This window comes from Mesoplodon densirostris, chromosome X (assembly GCF_025265405.1).
Source record: "Mesoplodon densirostris isolate mMesDen1 chromosome X, mMesDen1 primary haplotype, whole genome shotgun sequence".
In the NCBI taxonomy this organism is placed as follows: domain Eukaryota; kingdom Metazoa; phylum Chordata; class Mammalia; order Artiodactyla; family Ziphiidae; genus Mesoplodon; species Mesoplodon densirostris.
The window spans coordinates 51967844-51987835 of record NC_082681.1 but is presented as its reverse complement, the minus strand read 5'-3'; the positions used below and the strand labels follow the sequence as shown (position 1 = coordinate 51987835).

The window sequence follows — 19992 nt, the reverse complement described above, 5'->3', positions numbered from 1 at the left end:
GATGGAATTCTGTGCACAGAAGTTATATACATATATGGGTACATCTATGTAACAAATTGCAGCACAGGAGCCCCCTGGGCTCCCTCAGGCTCTGGTGTGACATATTTGAGCCATATAAATTCAGCTTCTCCTCTGGCATCTGTTAGCCGACTCACTTGCAACTCCACCTCAGCAGTGGTCTCTTAGTCCTCTCAAAGCAGGGAAAGAGTGCTGTGTGCTGAGAGACCATGGCAAAGAATCCTCCAGAGAACTGTGAGGACTGTCACATTCTAAATGTAAGTTGATTCATATGTTTTATTCCCTTTTGAGCAGAAGCATGGCTTCAGAGATTTATCATATTGCAATATGAACATTAAAAAGTGAAACCAAGTGACTTTGAATTATGGCTTGCAATATTAAGGGCTATTTTGTATTGTTTTATTCTCTCTGTTCTTTGCTTAGGCAGAAGCTTCTAAATCCAAGAAGATATGTAAATCATTTAAGATTTGTGGACTGGTGTTTGGTATCCTCGCCCTAACTCTAATTGTCCTGTTTTTGGGGGGCAAGCACTTCTGGCCTGAGACACCCAAAAAAGTGAGTAAATGCACATTATTATCCAGTGTTTCTGTTTTGAGTTTGATTGAATTTCATTAGTGATTGACATGTATATTACTCTGAAAGTGAAAGTCATTAAGTTCTTTTTGTGTATATTTTTTGGTGGTATGAAAATCTCAGTCAAGGTTTGCTCTCTCTTTTTTGCCTAATTATTTTGGTAAAGGAAAAATATGTTTTCTGCATTTTGGTTAGTAATGATAAGATGTAGAATTACCCATTCTTTTATAATGTTTTATAAGGAGTTAAGATTACTTGCAGAAGCAAAATTTTTACTGTAAGAAAAAATATTTTCCATCTTTCTTTCAATTATCTGGGCAGAAACTGTTGGAAAAGTAATTATACTACCACATAAGAAGAAACCACGAGAAATGGTAGCAAAGGATTTTCAGAGATTATGTTTCTGACTTAATGTATCTGCTGTGAGGACAGGCAGCAAACTCCTTTTCAGAAGGAGCAATTCTCATACCTGAATTTATGTTTATTTGTGACTCAAAAAATAAAACCGAAAAATCTAGAGCTTTTCAGCTTCTCACGAGCCACAGTCGTTGGTGTCCCACTGAAATAGTAATGCTACAAGGTAGAAAAGTGACACCAAGTCATTAATCACAGATATCTCATAATGCTTCTGATACTATGGTTATTTGGTGAAGCTTGGCTGGCCATTGTAGTTGATATTAGTGTACCTTAGTGTTATTGTTACTCCCGGGCTCACACACAGTGGCTAAGTTTAGATGTGACCCAAAGAAAATCATAGCCCCTTCATGCCAACAATTTCCATTTGAAAGAGAATTAATAAATGTACAAGCTATAAACTGTGAAGATGGTTTTCTGGCTTTGCCACATTTTTCTCTCTGCTCGTAGGATGTTGTTGTTGCCACCATTATTATTAATTTGTTGTCATGGGATGCTCATTTCTATTTGATAACAGACGTAGGAAGGGAAAGGCAAAAATCCAGGAGGGAGGATAAAATACAAGAAGATAATGGATTGGTATGAACCATTAGGAGTCAAAGGAGTGATAGGAGCAGAGAGGAAAGAATATGGATCAAAGAGGAAGGAGAGGCAGGGGGTGAGGAAGTGTAGAAAATAGAAAATCAAGTGGACAAGTGTCCAAAAGAAAACAGAGAAGTAAGGCGTAGCCACCTTTGGATTCTTCACCTCTGCTACCATACCCACTTTCATTTAGTACTAGAGGCTACCTTATCAAGTTTAAGTCAGAGGGAGAATGAATAGCAAACTTTGTTTACTTGCTTTTTTATTTATACCTTGTTCCAGAAAGGATTTCACGCATCATCCATTGCCTATAGTTAGCCCTTTCTCTTATCTCTCTCACTGCTCTCTGCTTCTGAACTGCTTACTGTTCACATGTCTTTCTAGAGAAGCCACCTATATTCAGACTAGCAAGGTGGGCAAAGCAAATGAGATCAGGAAAGAAACAGCAAATGAATAAGAGTGCCAAGATGCATACCAATCCAATTCTGCTATTACTTAGCTAATTCCCAAGGTAACATGCTGTCCCACAAATTGAACCTTGGATGCTCTTGACAATTACAGATGGGTTAGAGGAGAATAAACCCTTTCATCCTCCATGGCCATAATGTTCTTAGCTGGGTGTAGTAGGTAGCTAGCCCTTCTGACCACCCATACATGTCTGCCTAAACATGGGGCCAGATGGTTTTTCTAGTTTTATTTTAGCCATTGGAATTGCAAATTCTATTTTGAAAAAGTTTATGTGTTTTTCTAAACTTACAATGCTATTTGTCTCGGTGCAACTATAAATGACTAGGTGGGGACCTTGCTTTTATCTAGCAAGGTGCCAAGCTCATTAACAGAGCCCATGATCTCCTCTGCTTCTGTATTATATCATCTTTGCTTCTCATTCCAGTTCACTTTTTAATGCGTTATAAGGAGCAATCCTGTGATTCCTCAAACCAGATGTAAAACCTAGTCACTGCATGCACAGAAGAGGTGAGGTATGCTACCAAATAAAGTTTATCAAGAACCAAATCTCTCAAGAAGTAATCCGTCTTAGGATGTGATTTTTAGCAAAGGGATTCTCAGAAATGAACAAAATCATTTCAAAGTAATCTGGCAAAAGACGATAAATAAGTGTCTCCTGGGGCAAGTTTTTCCACGATGAACAAAGGTTGTTTGTTCTCTGTTCCAATGGGGAGTTACAATTTATTGGCTTTGATATTTAAGTCCCGGCCATCCCCACAAGACCAGGCTGGGTCCATTGCATACTGAGGAACCAGCTGGAGATGTGGATGCTCCACTAAGCCCACTACCTTTAGCTCCCAGACAAAAAGCCCCAGGGAACATCTGTTGTTTCCAATGGCTAGGGCTGCCAATAAGCCTGCCTCGGAGCTGACTTATGATTGCTGGGAAGCAAAGAGTACTCAGATTGCTCTTGGAAGAAGATTTGCAGAGGAAAAGAATCCAGGCATCTTGCACAAATTAAAGAGGCTCCCCTAAAGAGTATGGCCTGGCAAGAAACAGCAGTTAGCAGATTAAAACCCAGGCTCTTCTGGACTTTCCTTTACAAGCCTGTGGGACCTGTGGGGACTCTTGGGGCCCTTGGTGGAGAGAACCAGTGATACTGCTGTGCTTATGGATGACAGTGATGTGTTTGGCATCCCGGGACTTTCTCCAAGTTCTTAGCATTTGCTCCTCTAGCCTCTGCCACACATCCTTTTTATTTTGCTTTTTGACATCTGTTTATAATTAAGTGTTTATTTAACATTCCACATCTGGTGTTGACATTTCCATGCCAGTAATTTCCCCCCTCCTCCTTCTATTACCTCCCACCTTGGTGTGGACAAAATATCCAGATTCTTGATCTAAAACGGGGAGTAAGCCATGATGGACTCCCTCTCCTCACACATCTCAGGCATGAGCACATACACACACGAGAGAGAGAGAGAGAGAGAGAGAGAGAGAGAGAGAGAGAAAGGGATGAAAATAAAATGAAACAAGGAAGACTAACTTTGGGAGAGCTGTTGCACTCCCTTACAGGCTACATATCCCCAACCCACAGTCACATATAGAAGCCACTTGAGCTGAATGAAAGCCAGTCCATCGAGTTCTGTATTCAGCTTTCTCAACCAAGCAGAGGACCTATTTAGTCCCAGAGATTTTGAGAGAGCATCACAAGGCTTCACTTTCAGGCAGTGACTGCCCAGACATCTTTGAAGCAGATTCCCAAGAGAAACATTCTTGCTTAAAGCTCCCTGTATTACACATTGAACCTGAAACAATCAGAAATCAACTCCCCAGCTAGTTCATCCAACATAGAGAAAACAAGTCAGAAAAATTTCAGCCTTTCAACAAACAGCTGATAGATGTAACACAGACCTTGTAGCCTATCCCTTCCAATCCTTTGTAGAATGAGGTTGAAGAAGAATAAATTAAATTAATGGAATGCTGCCCTTCCTGTCATATACAGGAACCGCCTGGTGACTTTAGGGCTATTTGGAAAGGCTAAGTCCTAAAGCCCACACAGCAATCCACAGATTCCTGGGGATGTCTCCTCAACATCTGCCTACTACCAGGATGAGATGAGAAGGGGTAGGATAGGTGGGCATCCATCTGACCTCCCCCTCACCTCAACTGCAGATGACCATTAAAAGAGTTTTACTCAAGACTGCAAGCCCAACAGCACTCTAGGCTGAAAATCTCTTGCTCAGAAAAAGCACTTTCCTGCTAATTCTGGATCGGGCTTTCCTGTGTCTATTTCTTTAAGTTGGCCAGAGACCAACTTTCTTCACTCCCCCTCAGGCACATGGGGGATACAACTTTCTTCCCCGAGTTCCCTGCACTTTCCTACACAGCAGTTTGATAGGTAAAATGTGGGTCTGGAGAAGCATTTCATCCCCTCAAGGGAAGAGACGGAGATGGAGCTGAAATCTCTTTAGCAGGGGGACTGGACTTCACCAGATGGTGCCACGTCAGCGTTTTTAAAAAGACTTCATTTTATTTTCCTCTCAAACCATTTCAAGAGCAAAGTCCACCCTTGTCCAGCCACTGTCACGGGCTAGCTCTTGGTCTCGGCTGCCAAGGGGCAGCATCGATTATGTAGAGTAGGACTCCGGCTACTAGGGGCACCTTTCTTATTCAGTTTCTTCATTCTCCTAAGGCATTTGCTGGGCAACTTACTTGGTACCAGCCAGAAAAAACCTAGGTCTTCAAAGGGAGCTGTCCTTCAGCGGCTGAGCGAGTGATTGGGGCTACTGTAGGGAAAGCGGCCCAGGAAATCAACAGGTAGTAGCAGTCCAATGGTTCAACCTGACAGGTGTTAGCCAAATCTGAACAGAATTGATTTTGTCAAACTACTATAAATAAAATAAATAAACAACAAGGACCTACTGTATAGCACAGGGAACTATATTCAATATCTTATAATAACCTATAAGGGAAAAGAATCTGAAAAAGAATATATATATTATTATATATTTTATATATATGGATAACTGAATCACTTTGCTGTACACCAGAAACTAACACAACATTGTAAATCAACTACATTTCTTTTTTTTTTTTTTTTTGCGGTACGCGGGCCTCTCACTGCCGTGGCCTCTCCCATTGCAGAGCACAGGCTTCGGACGCGCAGGCTCAGCAGCCATGGCCCACAGGCCCAGCCGCTCTGCAGCATGTGGGATCCTCCCAGATGGGGGCACGAACCCGTGTCCCCTGCATCGGCAGGCGGACTCTCAACCACTGTGCCACCAGGGAAGCCCTACATTTCAATTTTTTTAAAAACTGATTTTGTCAACTATTCACCATTGCATCTGGCAATGGGTGAGAGATAAAGATGGGAACTGAGCCTCCAGAGACACTTGGTGACTTGTCCAAAGTCACACAGCTTGTAAGTGGCAGAGTTGAGGCTAAGACTAGGACCTGGTCTAGGGAGTCTTTTCACTATTCTTCAGCTGCATTTAAGAATAAGGCGTGGTGAGGGTAGTGGATAGGGAGAAACTTCCAAGCCAGCTTGAGGATCTAGATCAGGGCTCCCCAACCCCCAGCAGGTACTGGTCTGCAGCCTGTTAGGAACAGGGCGGCACAGCAGGAGTTGAATTACTGCCTGGACCATCCTCCCCCCACCCCCGGTCCGTGGAAAAATTGTCTTCCACGAAACCGGTCCCTGGTGCCAAAAAGGTTGGGGACCGCTGTTCGACATGAAAGAAATGGGTTTTTTTCTTTTTGAAAAAGAGGAATGTCTGTGCTGCCTATGCCAGTTTTTTTCAGGACTGAGAACTGGTGACTGAAGATGCAGGAGTCCAACTTTGCATAAGAAACAATGTGTCTGCTCTGTGTTGGTTAAAGAAATACCCAGAGGCCCTTTAATTCCCACAGGCTAGGTTGGTAATAATATAATACAATGCATTCCCTTCCTTTCCTTCCAGCCTAACACCTGCTAGCCAGCTATTCTGAGCATGTATTTCACCTTTGGAGAGTGTACCTCATAAACAGACAGTAAGAAATGAAGGTGGAGAGAAGAACAGCTAGATTAATCATAGGCTTCAACAAACAAACCTAAGCCAAATGTCCTCAAGTCCCTTTCAGGACAAGCTAAAGCTACCTGCCCCGAAAAAGATCCATCACAATGAGGTCTGAGGCAGCTTTACTTTTTATAAAAATCTTTCTTTTCTGATCTCAGAGATTGTCACAAATTGAGGCCAGAAAACACAGCAAACTGTGAAAGGAGGATGTTAGGGCTCATTTGTTGCCTGAGTGGAGAATTTAACTGGACTGAGGAAAGAATTCCTGAGGAGGGAAGAGAAATGAGTTTGTGTTCTCTCCACGTTTTGTCATTGTGGACTTCTTACAGCCCTCACTCCTTGGGGTTCACCACATGTCTATCTCGTTTTACTTCTGAGTCATATTCCACCCATTGGTTTACCTGTCCAATGCCAGTGTTCTGGTCCTTCATAGTTGAGACCAGCCTTACGTGTGGATGGAGTGGGAACCCATTTGAGTGCTGCTGCAAAGATGCCCTTGCCATTTATGTATCTCTTATTCCTGGTGCCATTGTGCTTAAAAACACCATTAGTAATTTATTCCTTTGAGTTAAGTATTGCACTCATTTTTTTTTTAACAGACAAACACCCATCACTAATACCTGAGTGTGAGATCAGTTGTCAGATTGATTTCTTCTTTGATATAAGGTACCTGAAGCACCAGGAGATTCCTAGATGTCCAGACAGGAGACAGAGGAATAGAGGGAGATGGAAAGAGGAGGAAGGGCTGGGAAGGTACAAAGAGGGCAGGAGATAAAAAGAACAGAAAAGGGAAGCTAGAAGCAACCAAAGATTAACTTGCCCTAATGTGCCGGTTTGGTGGAAGTGTACTTCTCATCATACTCTGTCCCTGCTCTGTCCTTCCTGGAATAAAACTGAGTTGGAGGCAGTCTGAGATGAACTACTGGGAGCCCACTCACACTTCTCACAGACCGGTCATCCTTCTCTGCTTTAGTTTGCACCTGGAGTGGCCAAAATCCATTTATTCCCTCATCTCCAGAAAGACCCTCAGCCCCTGAGCCAATGAGCTTAGTAGACAGAAAAGTCTGAAGCCAAAGGCATGAGCTCAGTCTTCATATGGGCCAGTGAAGCTTGCATAGCCATTACCCAGGCAATGCGCTCCACAGGGACCCGGACGAGACAGTATGTCTGGATTTGCTCAAACCCATCCCTAAGCAGTCCAAAGTGGGCCACCGGCATCATCTTCCTAGACAAAGGACAGTCTGTTCCAAAAGGGCACCTTTGATAGTGGAATTCCATCTGAGTGAATATATAGCTCCCTATCCCCCCACCCAGATTTTACATATAAATGAAGTCATTCTGATCCCACTACCATTACTAACAAAAAGGCAATATGCTAGTGAATGAATACAATCAGAATGGACCCCTCCTCCCCTACCAAAAAAAAAAAAAAAACCTCTTTGAAAGAATGCTGAAAATAATCAAGATCTGCTGAGCTTGGCAGTTTCCAATAGTTTTCATCTAGCAAGGTGTCCAAGTGAAGTGCATTGCCAACAGTGCAGGAAAACTCATTCCACAGAAGTACACTGAAATCCTAAATGTCACCAGTATGGTTCCATAGTCTTCTACCAATGATTGAAAATACAGGCTGTATTTTCTCTTTTGCCCAGGTAGGCAGTGTTCCAACATCCCCCAGTCTCTAACCTCATTTTTCCGTGCAACAATCCATCAGTTGTGCTACTGATGAAACAAACACTCCACCCCACCCCCAATGACTAGTGGTGTCGACATTTGTCTCAACAATGGATAGTATTTCTAAAGAAATTCCCCCCTGTTGGGAGATCTGACAAGGCTGGATCTGAAGTGGATGCCTCTCTCCTCTACTTAGGTCAGGCCCACTGAGAGCTCAATTTGTTGCCATAGGTAGAAGTTTCTCAAGCTGGCTGCAGAGCTGGAACTGAGGACAAACTTATAACTAGAAGCCAATAGCAAGTCTGAAGGAATTTTCTACCTGTCACAAAGCAGGCCAGACTTGCTGTGTTAACTCTGCAGTTACTGGAAAGTTCTAAATACTCTTTTCCTTCCCCTTTTAAACTATGATCTCTTAAAAGAACTTGCCATTGCTCAAAATCTCTCTTTAGGAAGATGAGAATTTGCCACTGGTGGGGAAAACGTATTCAACATATACTTCAGCTCTAACCATGTCCAAGGCACTGTAGGGCAGCAAAAAGGTAAATGACATTGTCTCTTGTTTTCCTATTCAGCGACTACATCAACTTTTTACACTTGAAGTAATATTGCTTCTACAAACCCTTCCAATTTGTTTTTCTACTTGAGGTGGGGAAAATTTGACCAGGTTATACTAACATTCAGTCACAGATACCGGCAGACATTAAAAAACAACCCAACCGGGGCTTCCCTGGTGGCGCAGTGGTTCAGAGTCCGCCTGCCGATGCAGGGGACACGGGTTCGTGCCCCGGTCCGGGAAGATCCCACATGCCGTGGAGCGGCTGGGCCCGTGAGTCATGGCTGCTGAGCCTGTGCGTCCGGAGCCTGTGCTCCGCAACGGGAGAGGCCACAACAGTGAGAGGCCCGCGTACCGCAAAAAAAAAACAAAAAACAACCCAACCCAGCACAAGCAATACAAGACTACCACTGGGAACAGTATCATTAGAAAGCAACAATGGCCCTGTAGATGACTTGTTTTTTCAGGCTTTTAGTTTACCAAATGTTTTTCACATGGAAAAATGAGAATGAAGAAACTTGATAGCCAAAGGCCTCCTAACAACAGGGATAAGATAGACTTCCACATGGCACCATCAGGTCTGGCCTGGTTTGTGACAGGTAACAAATTCCTTTAGGTTACTTATTTGCTTCTAGCTATAAACATGTCCTCAGTTATAAGTAATGGGCTTATTAATAGACTGGGATACTCTATGGGACTGGTCCTTTTGGCCCTTAGAAATATTGTCTCTTTTAGAGGGTAGGAGAGAGTCTGGGGTTTTGTTTCAACCGCTCAAGAGCAACCTGATATGCAGCTTTGCCAAGGCGATCTTCTTGGGAGACTCCATATCACATAGTGCATATTACAATTCACAGCTGTTGAATTCTATATGCAGGAGAACCTGGAGAATTTGAAGTCAGCTGAATCAGGTTTGGAAAAGAAAAATCAGGAATCGACTGAATGAATTTGGTTAGCCCATAACAGAAAAGGTTAGGGGAAGGCAGTAAAGGTTCCCTGGAGCTTAAAGGACAAAAGGAAGCAATTGAGGTCAAGGTAAAACGATTATCTAATGCTCACCAAGGAGAATGGTCTTCGGAGTTTTCCGAGTCTAAAAAGTACAGATCCAAGACTGCTGAGACAATATTAAATCCCTGGATGGATAAGATAAAGAGCAATGCCTAAGCATTCTAAATCTGTTCAAATCTCTTTCTCAGCCCTAGTGAATTTCACAGGGAGTAAGTGGGTGACTACTGAGTACTTAGAAAGGGAAGTGGTAGCTTAAAGAAGCAGTATAGGTTTTTGGTGATTCCTCTGCTTACCACAAGTGGAAAACACCTTACAGGCTGCTTGCAAAATATCATTTGCTATTTAGTCAAGGCTGCCAAGATAACTGTTGGAATTCTTAGTAATTAGTTCAGCAACTTGGCTTGAATACAAAATACTGGCTCTGAAGGGATCCCCATATCAGCTCCAGTGCCAAAAAACACCTCACTTTAATCTCGAGTCTCAGAGAATTCCCAACAGCAAGCTGCTGAGATGGCACCTCTCTGCAAAGGCTCTGGAAAAAGAAGGTGCCCCAGATATTACCCAATTAAAGTGTCTTATGAAGGGACATATTGAGCATCTTAGAGCTTGTTTTCCTCTGTTCTCCCAGACATATGACATGGAGCACACTTTCTACAGCAACGGAGAGAAGAAGAAGATTTACATGGAAATTGATCCCGTGACCAGAACTGAAATATTCAGAAGTGGAAATGGCACTGATGAAACATTGGAAGTACATGACTTTAAAAATGTAAGTTGGGGGCTTCCCTGGTGGCACAGTGGTTGAGAGTCCGCCTGCTGATGCAGGGGACACAGGTTCGTGCCCTGATCCGGGAAGATCCCACATGCCGCGGAGCAGCTGGGCCTGTGAGCCATGGCTGCTGAGCCTGCGCATCCGGAGCCTGTGCTCCGCAATGGGAGAGGCCACAACAGTGAGAGGTCCGCGTACCACAAAAAAAATAAAAATAAAAATAAAAATGTAAGTTGGATATTTTCCCCCTAAAGCTTCCCACTTAAAATATTAGAACATTTGAGTCAAGTTAAAAAGAGCCTGTAGGGCGCTTCCCTGGTGGCACAGTGGTTGGGAATCCGCCTGCCGAAGCAGGGGACATGGGTTCGTGCCCCGGTCCGGGAAGATCCCACATGCCGCGAAGCGGCTGGGTCCGTGAGCCATGGCTGCTGAGCCTGCACGTCCGGAGCCTGTGCTCCGCAACGGGAGAGGCCATGGCAGTGGGAGGCCTGCATACCGCAAAAAAAAAAAAAAAAAAAAAGCGCCTGTAGCCTCCATTTAATTTATAAGACAAAGCTTTCCTTTTGAATTCAAATTTTGCCGGCCTGGGGCCCTGACAAACCATGAAACTCATTAATTTTGGCTATTTCAGGAAGTTTTGTTATTTTTTGTCTGTTTTATAGGGATACACTGGCATTTACTTTGTAGGCCTTCAAAAATGCTTCATCAAAACTCAGATTAAAGTGATTCCTGAATTTTCTGAACCAGAGGAAGAAATAGATGAGGTATGTAAGAAAAATAATAGTAATAGTAAAAGCCATAATTTATTGGGGGCTAACTCTGTGTCAGCCATTGTACTAAATGCTTTACCCTCATTTGATTCTCACAACAACCCTATAAATAGGTACTATTATCATCCCCATTTTCAGATGCAGACCAAAAAGTGACTTGTCCAAGGTTACACAGCTAGCGCAGAGCAGATTGGGATCTTGAACTCAGGCCTTTCAACAAACCTAAAGTTCATGCTTTTAAGTCCAACACTGTACTTTTATACCCGGGTAACCATTATGTACATTTGCTTCCAAACCAAAGATTTCTGGTAAAAGGGGTGAGCTGGACGAACAAAACCAATCCTGACAAAGATAAAGTCCTGAAAAAAAGCCCCAAGTCCACCTGGATCCTTGCCACTTTTGTCACACTGTGACATTCACCTATTCTAAAGATTTTAGATCAACACTACTGTATATAAAATAGATGACCAACAAGGACCTACTGTATAGCACAGGGAACTCTACTCAATACCTTGTAATAACCTATAGGGAAAAAGAATCTGAAAAAGTATATATATATATATATATATATATATATATATATAAAATATAACTGAATCACTTTGCTGTATACCTGAAACGAACACAACATTGTAAATCAACTATACTTCAATACAAAATTAAAAATTAAATTAAAAAAGATTTCAGTTCATTCACCTTACCAGTTTATGCTGGCTGCTAATGGAATAGTCCACCTTTAACATATCACTAGGAAAGACAAAAGGAAGGAAGGTGAGAACTACAGTATAATACAAATTCTCTGAAAGCACACTCCCAGGCCATGGTGAGGTAACCTAGGGCAGTGGTCCACATTTTTGGCACCAGGGACCGGTTTCGTGGAAGACAATTTTTCCACGGACTGGGGACAGGGCATGGTTCAGGCGATAATGCAAGTGATGGGGAGCCATGGGGAGCAGCAGATGAAGCTTCACTCGCTTGCCCGCCACTCACTTCCTGCTGTGCATCCGGGTTCCTAAGAGGCCCGGGGGTTGGGGACCCCTGACCTAGGGCACCAGTGCAATTGCTGAGTGGCCACTATAGGCCTAGTGGGAGATGGAGGATTATTGCCTAAAATACAGCCATCAGTAAGGCCCAGGAGACTTAATTTTTCCCTGATATCCTGACTGTAATTATGGTATGCTGCTATCTATGACAGCATACCTCCACTGTAGCCAGAAGAAACAAATATTGGGTTGGGTTGATTTGTTTTAGTGTTTTAACTGGCAAATCTAAACTGAGATTATGCCAATGGCACAGTGGCCACTCTATATACTGTAAATACCTCTTTCATTTTCTTTTGTCTCTCCCGGGTTCTTTTTCACTTTTCTCCTGCCCAACTCTCTCCATGTTAATTCTCATCTACCCATTTATCTTTTTCTTTTACTTTTCTTATTTTGGGGGGTGAGGTGGTGTGTGGATCACTTTTTTCTTTCCATTACCCAAGTCTCAGGGTTGTCACTGGCTCCCACAGACATGATATTAGTCTCCTCATGTCCAGAGAAGTTACACACCCTGGTTCCTAGAATTTCTAAGAAAAAGAAGATTTCCCCCAAAGACGATGTTCTGCTCCCAAGGTCTATGGCAAGTGAAGTTTTAGAGATTTTTTTTAATAAGCCTAATTTGGATGCATCTGAGGAACAGAACAACTTTTAGGATATTAGGGATTACTATAGGGGGCAAAAGTAAGATGAAAAGGAGAATCAAGAAGATAAAAGGCTGTGATATCCAATATCATATGCTGCTTTTACAGAAAATAATGTAAGCATTTGAGTAGGGCCAGCCAGAAATGACTTCCCAAACTGACACAACAAGATTTATTTTTCTGAAAAAGTTAAAGGCTGGGACTTCCATGGCAGTCCAGTGGTTAAGACTCTGTGCTTCCACTGCAGGGGGACTAAGATCCCACATGTGTCATGGCAAAAAAAAAAAAAAAAAAAAAAAAAGTTAAAGGCAAAGGCCCATAATGTCTCATTTTGGCCCTAATTTATTCTTCAGTTAATATTGTCAGATTGCCTAAATAACACAAGTATTCATCTCATGATAGTGAAATTGCTTTATCTTCAAGAAAATCCTATTTTTTTAATTCAGGCTACAGATTTTTTTTTATGCGACAAATTTGTGGTCCTGAATGACAAAAACCCTCTTATTCTGCACTTCCCTCACCACTGTATCCATACTTTGTACATGTTAAAGATGCAGAGCAGGTATATAAATAGCCCCGATTTTGCTAACAAAGCTAGTCAACGTACCAACCTCATTTTATACAGTCCCTTTCAATGCATCCTAAGTCTTTACAGACTCAAGGGCAAAGGAGCTAAGATGAGAGTTTTAAGTGACTAGGAGAAAAATTATACAAAGCCATATTTCAAAGAATAAAAACACTGAAATCATAAAGCTAGAAAGAAACAAAAGGGAAAAGGAAAAGCCTTATTAAGAGTAGGGGACAAAGCGAGAGAGTGGCATGGATATATATACACTACCAAACGTAAAATAGATAGCTAGTGGGAAGCAGCTGCATAGCACAGGGAGATCAGCTCGGTGCTTTGTGACCACCTAGAGGGGTGGGATAGGGAGGGTGAGAAGGAGGGAGATGCAAGAGGGAGGGGATATGGGGACATATGCATATGTATAACTGATTCACTTTGTTATAAAGCAGAAACTAACACACCATTGTAAAGCAATTATATTCCAATAAAGATGTAAAAAAAAAAAGAGTAGGGGAAAAAATGTCAAAGCCCAGGAGACAAATGATTAAGAGCTAGGTATACAAGACAACTACTTCCAACACTAGAAACAGAAGAGAAGGGGACATTCTTGACAATATAAGAGAGACTACCTAAACAAAAAACATTCTGTGAGACAAATTCTAAGCATCTAGAATGAAAGGAGTGAAATAGTAGTAAGGCCAGTGAAGTCACAAGTTAGACCTGACTTTGAAACAAAGTATCTTTGGTACTACAACTATACCATTAACACACAGTCTTGTAAAACCAAAATGTTAGGTTCTGTTGCTTCTTCAGTGATTTCACCAATTTGGATTATAGGAGTGTTTTTCAGCTTGAGATCAAATTCAGCTTGCAATCCTAGTTGTAAACCTAAAACGAGGCAGGCACTCACAACATCCATTTAGAAGAAAGAAAACAAATGTAAATCACTCAGGGTTCCAGAAGCCCAAATTAAAACATACATGGCCCAGTGGGCGGCCCAGAAAATGATGGAAAGCCTTCCTGACTTTAAGGGAAATGGTAGCAGAGAAGGCTCCTGTTTCAGTGAGCAGTCCTACTGTTAGACGGGAGAGGGAGGGACCAGTTGTTAACACTCCCAAGGGCATCTACTTCACTGGGAGCTCTGGGACTGGAATTATTATTCAGACTCGAAATTTGGTATTTTCCAGGATCCCATAATGTCTCACTCATTTTATTAATTTCTCTGCCTATCCCCACCCTGAACTACTTTCTTCTCTCAGAATGAAGAAATTACCACAACTTTCTTTGAACAGTCAGTGATTTGGGTCCCAGCAGAAAAGCCTATTGAAAACCGAGACTTTCTCAAAAATTCCAAAATTCTGGAGATTTGTGATAATGTGACCATGTATTGGATCAATCCCACTCTAATAGCAGGTATGGCCTCCTTCTCCTCCTCCTCCTCTGTTTTCCAAAGTCAGTAACAGGTTAATGTTCCCAGCATTCAGAGACTACACTTCTAGGAAAACAAATGATCAGCTTATATCTTCTTTCATGAAACTGTACATGCTGACTGCCAGTGAGGAGGGAATTTTTCACAGCCAAGTTATAAATCAGATAAATTAATGCTGACAGGCTTTTAAATATCCCAGCAAAGGTAACGCCACCCTAATGTGAGTAGTGATAGCGAAAAGCTAATCTGTCTCTCTTTGCACATCTATATTCATTGCAGTCGGGCTACCAGACTATGGCTCAAACCACTGTGTACCCAACCCAAGAACGGAGGAGAGAAGAGCCAAAACAATGCTCTGTTGTCTCAAGAAGGATTTTCTATGTCAAATGGTGGCATCCTCTCTGGATGATAGGACAGTCACTGCAACACAAATTTCTCTGTGGCTATTTTAGGAATCAGTATAAAAGTAATTGGGTGCTAAAGGTCCAGAGTAAAAGACTCCAGCTCAGGCTTCTCTGGTGGCACAGTGGTTGAGAGTCCGCCTGCCAATGCAGGGGACACAGGTTCGTGCCCCAGTCCGGGAAGATCCCACATGCCACGGAGCGGCTAGGCCCGTGAGCCATGGACACTGAGTCTGCGTGTCCGGAGCCTGTGCTCCACAACGGGAGAGGCCACAACATTGAGAGGCCCGCATACCGCAAAAAAAAAAAAAAAAAAAAAAAAAGACTCCAGCTCTCAACTTCCAGTCAGCCCAGAGAGAGGGCAAAGTCCCTGGACATCTTACTCTGCCCACCTAGTATAGAATTTGGCCTCCCTCATTCTGGACAGCATAGATTACTACATTTCCCAAGAGAGAATGCTCTAACCAATGCGGGCATCTATTGGTACTCTTTGGCCTTAAAAAAAGGCAACTAGGGACTTCACTGGTGGTGCAGTGGTTATGAATCCGCCTAACAATGCAGGGGACACGGGTTCGATCCCTGGTCCGGGAAGATCCCACATGCCACGGAGCAACTAAGCCCGTGAGCCACAAATACTGAGCCCTAGTGCTGCAACTACTGAAGCCCATGCGCCTAGAGCCCGTGCTCCTCAACAAGAGAAGGCACCGCAATGAGAAGCCCGCGCACCGCAACGAAGAGTAGCCCCCGCTCCCCACACCTAGAGAAAGCCCACTCGCAGCAACAAAGACACAACCAGCAAACAAAAAGCAACTAAGTGCAATTACTACAACTTCTGCTTCAACATTCTTCTCCTAAAGGACGTTAGTGGAAATCATGATGAAATCTGAACAAAGTGTGTAGTTTAGTTAATTGTATTGTACCAATGCTAATTTCTTAGTGTTGATCATTGTAACGTGGTTATGTAAGATGCTAACATTAGGGGGAATTGGGTGAAAGGTATACAGAAACTCTGTACTATCTTTGCAACTCTTCTGTAAATCTAAGATAATTTCTAAATACCAAGTTTAAAATTTTTTAAGACAGGAAAGAGAAAGGATGAGGAAGGAGGACAGAGGGCACTGAATAAAACCAGGTAACCAAAAAAATATTTACTGAGCACCTGCTGTGAGTAAAATCATTGTGGGAGACACCAAAGTCCCCTGCCCTCAGTTATTAATTTAATATGCTAATAAGGCAAAGCAGTAAGTGATGCCAAGCGAGCAAAGAAGTCTATGTACATGGGAATGGTGAAATTTCTTTTGGAAGATCTCCGTAAGATATCAGTTGCAGGAGCTTGGAAAAGTGGTTCATTCATGCCTAAATGATGGCAGTGAGAAGACACAGTGAAAATCTCTATCCCCAAATGCTAGTTCCCCAAGCAAAGCAGTTGTGTCACAACTTTGTGTTTATTACCTTAGTTTCAGAGTTACAAGACTTTGAGGAGGATGGTGAAGACCTTCACTTTCCTACCAATGAAAAAAAAGGCATTGAACAAAATGAGCAGTGGGTGGTCCCTCAAGTGAAGGTGAAGACCCGTCATGTCAGACAAGCAGAAAGCGAGGAAGAACTCCCAATCAATGACTATGTGAGTTCTGTTCACCTTTATCTTGTTAGAGGAAAAACAAAGAGCCTTCACAAAACTCACTACCCCTCAGATCAAAGTCACTGAAGGGATAATGGTCATTGTTTTAAGAAAAAAATATATAAGAAGCTTGGAATCCCTAGAAGACTCATTCAAAATCAATCTTGTCAATATCCTGTAATATACAATAATGGAAAGGAATATGAAAAAGAATATATGTATAACTGAATGACTTTGCTGTACAGCAAAATTAACACAACATTGTAAATCAACTATACCTCAATAAAGTTGTTCTAAAATTTTGTTAATTAAAAAAAATAAAATCAATCTTGATCTAATCCATTGATGTATCTCCAAGATCAGGCTCAGGAACTTAATTGCTCACCACTCCCCAACTCCTATAGTCTTATACTCCTCCTCTGCTTGGTAGACCTCTTCCTAGTGAACCTGCCCCCTCCAACACTGGCTTCTTCTTCTTTCAGACTGAAAATGGAATAGAATTCGACCCCATGCTGGATGAGAGAGGTTATTGTTGTATTTACTGCCGTCGAGGCAACCGCTACTGCCGCCGCGTCTGTGAACCTTTACTAGGTTACTACCCGTATCCATACTGCTACCAAGGAGGGCGGGTTATCTGTCGTGTCATCATGCCTTGCAACTGGTGGGTGGCCCGCATGCTGGGGAGGGTTTAATAGCAAGTCTGAGCTCAAGTGCTTAAACTTCTGGCAGCCAACATATAATAAATGCATGCTATTCAATGAATTTCTGCCTATGAGGCTTTTGGCTCCTGGTAGCCAGTACTCCGGAATTACTTGTAGGTAATTCTTCTCTTCATGTTCTAATAAACTTCTACATCATCATCAATGGCCTGATTGCTGCTGAACACACTGGGTAAGTGTTTGTTAAGAATATTCCCTGCAACTGAAATAGAGCAGATCTGCCTCACGTGGAAGACAACAATGAAAACTTGCATTTCATCAGGTTTGGAGAGTAGGAAAGGGCAAAGCATAAGGATTCTCAAATACTGTATTTTACTAGGCTGTATTGAGAAAGTGGAAATAGGGGCTGATGATAAAATGACCCCATAACTGATGCATAAAAAAATGTGTCCTTTTGTGCATACCCCAGTGTTTAATTATGTGAGAGACATATTGTGGACTTGCTTAAGCATCTCTTAAGCCACTGGACAGGCAGTGAGTCACAGCAGGCCAACACTAAAATATTCTAAGTGCTCAGACTCAGCAAAGGAGAAAGCTAACCTAGCAAAAAGGTCCCAGGCTCTCCTCCTGTGAACAAGAACTCAACTTTGGACAAATTCAATACTTCATAAACTTCAGGTGTGACTTCTCTTTTAGATCAGTGTCTGGTTACATAACTTTCCAAGGCAATAACCTGGAAAATGGGGACTCGTAAATATCATTCACAGAAACGGGCATTATAGGACATTACTGAAGTGAGGAGTCAAACGGGATTTTTTTTTCCTCCAAAACCACAAAAACTAGCAGTATGGCACTTTCTTAAAAGAAGGGTAAGGCCTAGTTTTTGATCACCTGATACTTTGCTTGGGAATAGGAAAAGGGGCAAAGCAGAGAGGAGAAGAAGTGGTTAGAGGGTAATGTTAAATTTGGAGTCCCAGCCAGTTCTAGTTTCAAAATTCTTGTTATACCCATTTGTCACCCCTTCTAGTTTCATTGGAAGGTAGCCCCTTCATTGCTCAACCTCAAAGTTATTGTGTCATGAAAATATCTGTCTGGCACTTTCCATTTTCAAAGAGTAAAATCTTCAAGATGCCTGTGGGCCAGGAGTCATTTTCCCCCACTGAACAGTTGAGGAAGCAAATAGAAGCAGATTTGCCCAAGGCTGAGTTAAGATTAGCCAGTCATTAACTCATAATTAACATACATGCCATACTTAGATTACCAATTTTCACAGGATGAGAGCACAATAAAATATATCTAACAATGCAACATCACTGAAAATATTTTCTTTCTTTATTCATGATTTAGAAAACATCTGATAATTTTGGAATACTTCATTTATCATAATGGGCATTAATTTGTAGTTGAAATAGAAAAATGTAAAAGATAAGAGATTAATTTGAGGTTGTATGACTTTATAATGTTCTCTATAATTTTTAAATAAATTTTTCATTTTTAACATTGGTTTTTAAGATTGACCAATAATTTTAAGTTCCCGTGACACTCAATTTGATGCAGTCTACATTGTACTATATATACTACGCTCTGTAGGGGATACAAATGAAGTAGAAGGCATACTCCTTATTGCCCAAGAAAAATAAGATGCCCAAGTATACAAGCCCATATACAGAAACTTATACACAACTAACTACAGTTGTATATGGCATGCTACATACATGTGTGTGTGTGCGCACACACACACACACATGCAAGAATTATAGAAGTTTTCATATCACATGTGAGGGCTAAAGGTTCCTACTCACATTAATTCAGGAAGCATTTCTTTTTCAAGTGCGATACCTTGACCTCCACATAATCTCACACTGGGAAAATGTGGATCCCCTTAATGAAGCAGACCATGAATTTCAAAAGAAAATACAAGGACATGCTAAAAAAAATTCACATCATCTCACACTTAGGGAAAAAGAAACCAAAACAGCAAACAAACAAACCCAAACACATGAGTCTGTCACTTCATATAGGCCTAGGCCAGGTTGGACAAGAAGAAAGTACGGTATTACTCTCCCATCATAGACTTTTGCCCCTTATTCAAGGCATGCGCAGATAGACTCCTTATATCATGCCTTATACTTCCCTCAGACCAACCCCACTGAAGCTAGAGTTTCCTCTGTTCCTTCCACCACCCTTCCCTAAGGCCAGCCTCTCATCACAAGGAATGATGCCAAAGGAGCTCCGACCTCCCAGGCCAGAGACCTTGCAGTAGTTTGTTTTGTTTTGTTTTGTTTTTCCTCTGATCTTTTTTTTTAACATCTTTATTGGAGTATAATTGCATTACAATGGTGTGTTAGTTTCTGCTTTACAACAAAGTGAATCCATTATACATATACATATGTTCCCATATCTCTTCCCTCTGGCGTCTCCCTCCCTCCCAGTTTTAATGTATCCCTGTGCTCCACTCCAGTCGCTCACCAAATACTTCCAGCTTGTCCTCTTAAACCACCACTCAATTTATGCTCTGGTCCAGGCCACAGGTTATTTCTTTGCACAGCTGTTACAACCTCCTCCCTGCTGAAGTTCCCAGGCTACAGACTGAAACGAGAATAAATGCTTTTACACAAAGTTGATTTTCACTTACAGATTTTATGAATGCCATTTCCTTCCCTGAAAGTCCATAATATGTACTTACTATATTAAAGGTCGGGCCTCACCTGCAATCAAATAGTCCTTCCTCAAACCACCCTTAACCACCATCCCACATCCCTTTTATCTTCCCACT

At 42.0% G+C, this 19992-nt stretch overlaps 1 protein-coding gene across 1 annotated transcript; it reads left to right on the top strand.

The window, feature by feature from the left end:
* The first annotated feature begins 227 nt into the window (after positions 1 to 227).
* Positions 228 to 17249, top strand: TNMD (tenomodulin). The gene is made up of 7 exons (XM_060087630.1): positions 228 to 275; positions 442 to 573; positions 9950 to 10090; positions 10753 to 10854; positions 14366 to 14519; positions 16394 to 16560; positions 17040 to 17249. The coding sequence occupies exons 1-7, from the start codon at positions 228 to 230 to the stop codon at positions 17247 to 17249; spliced, it is 954 nt and encodes a 317-aa protein (XP_059943613.1).
* Positions 17250 to 19992: the final 2743 nt, after the last annotated feature.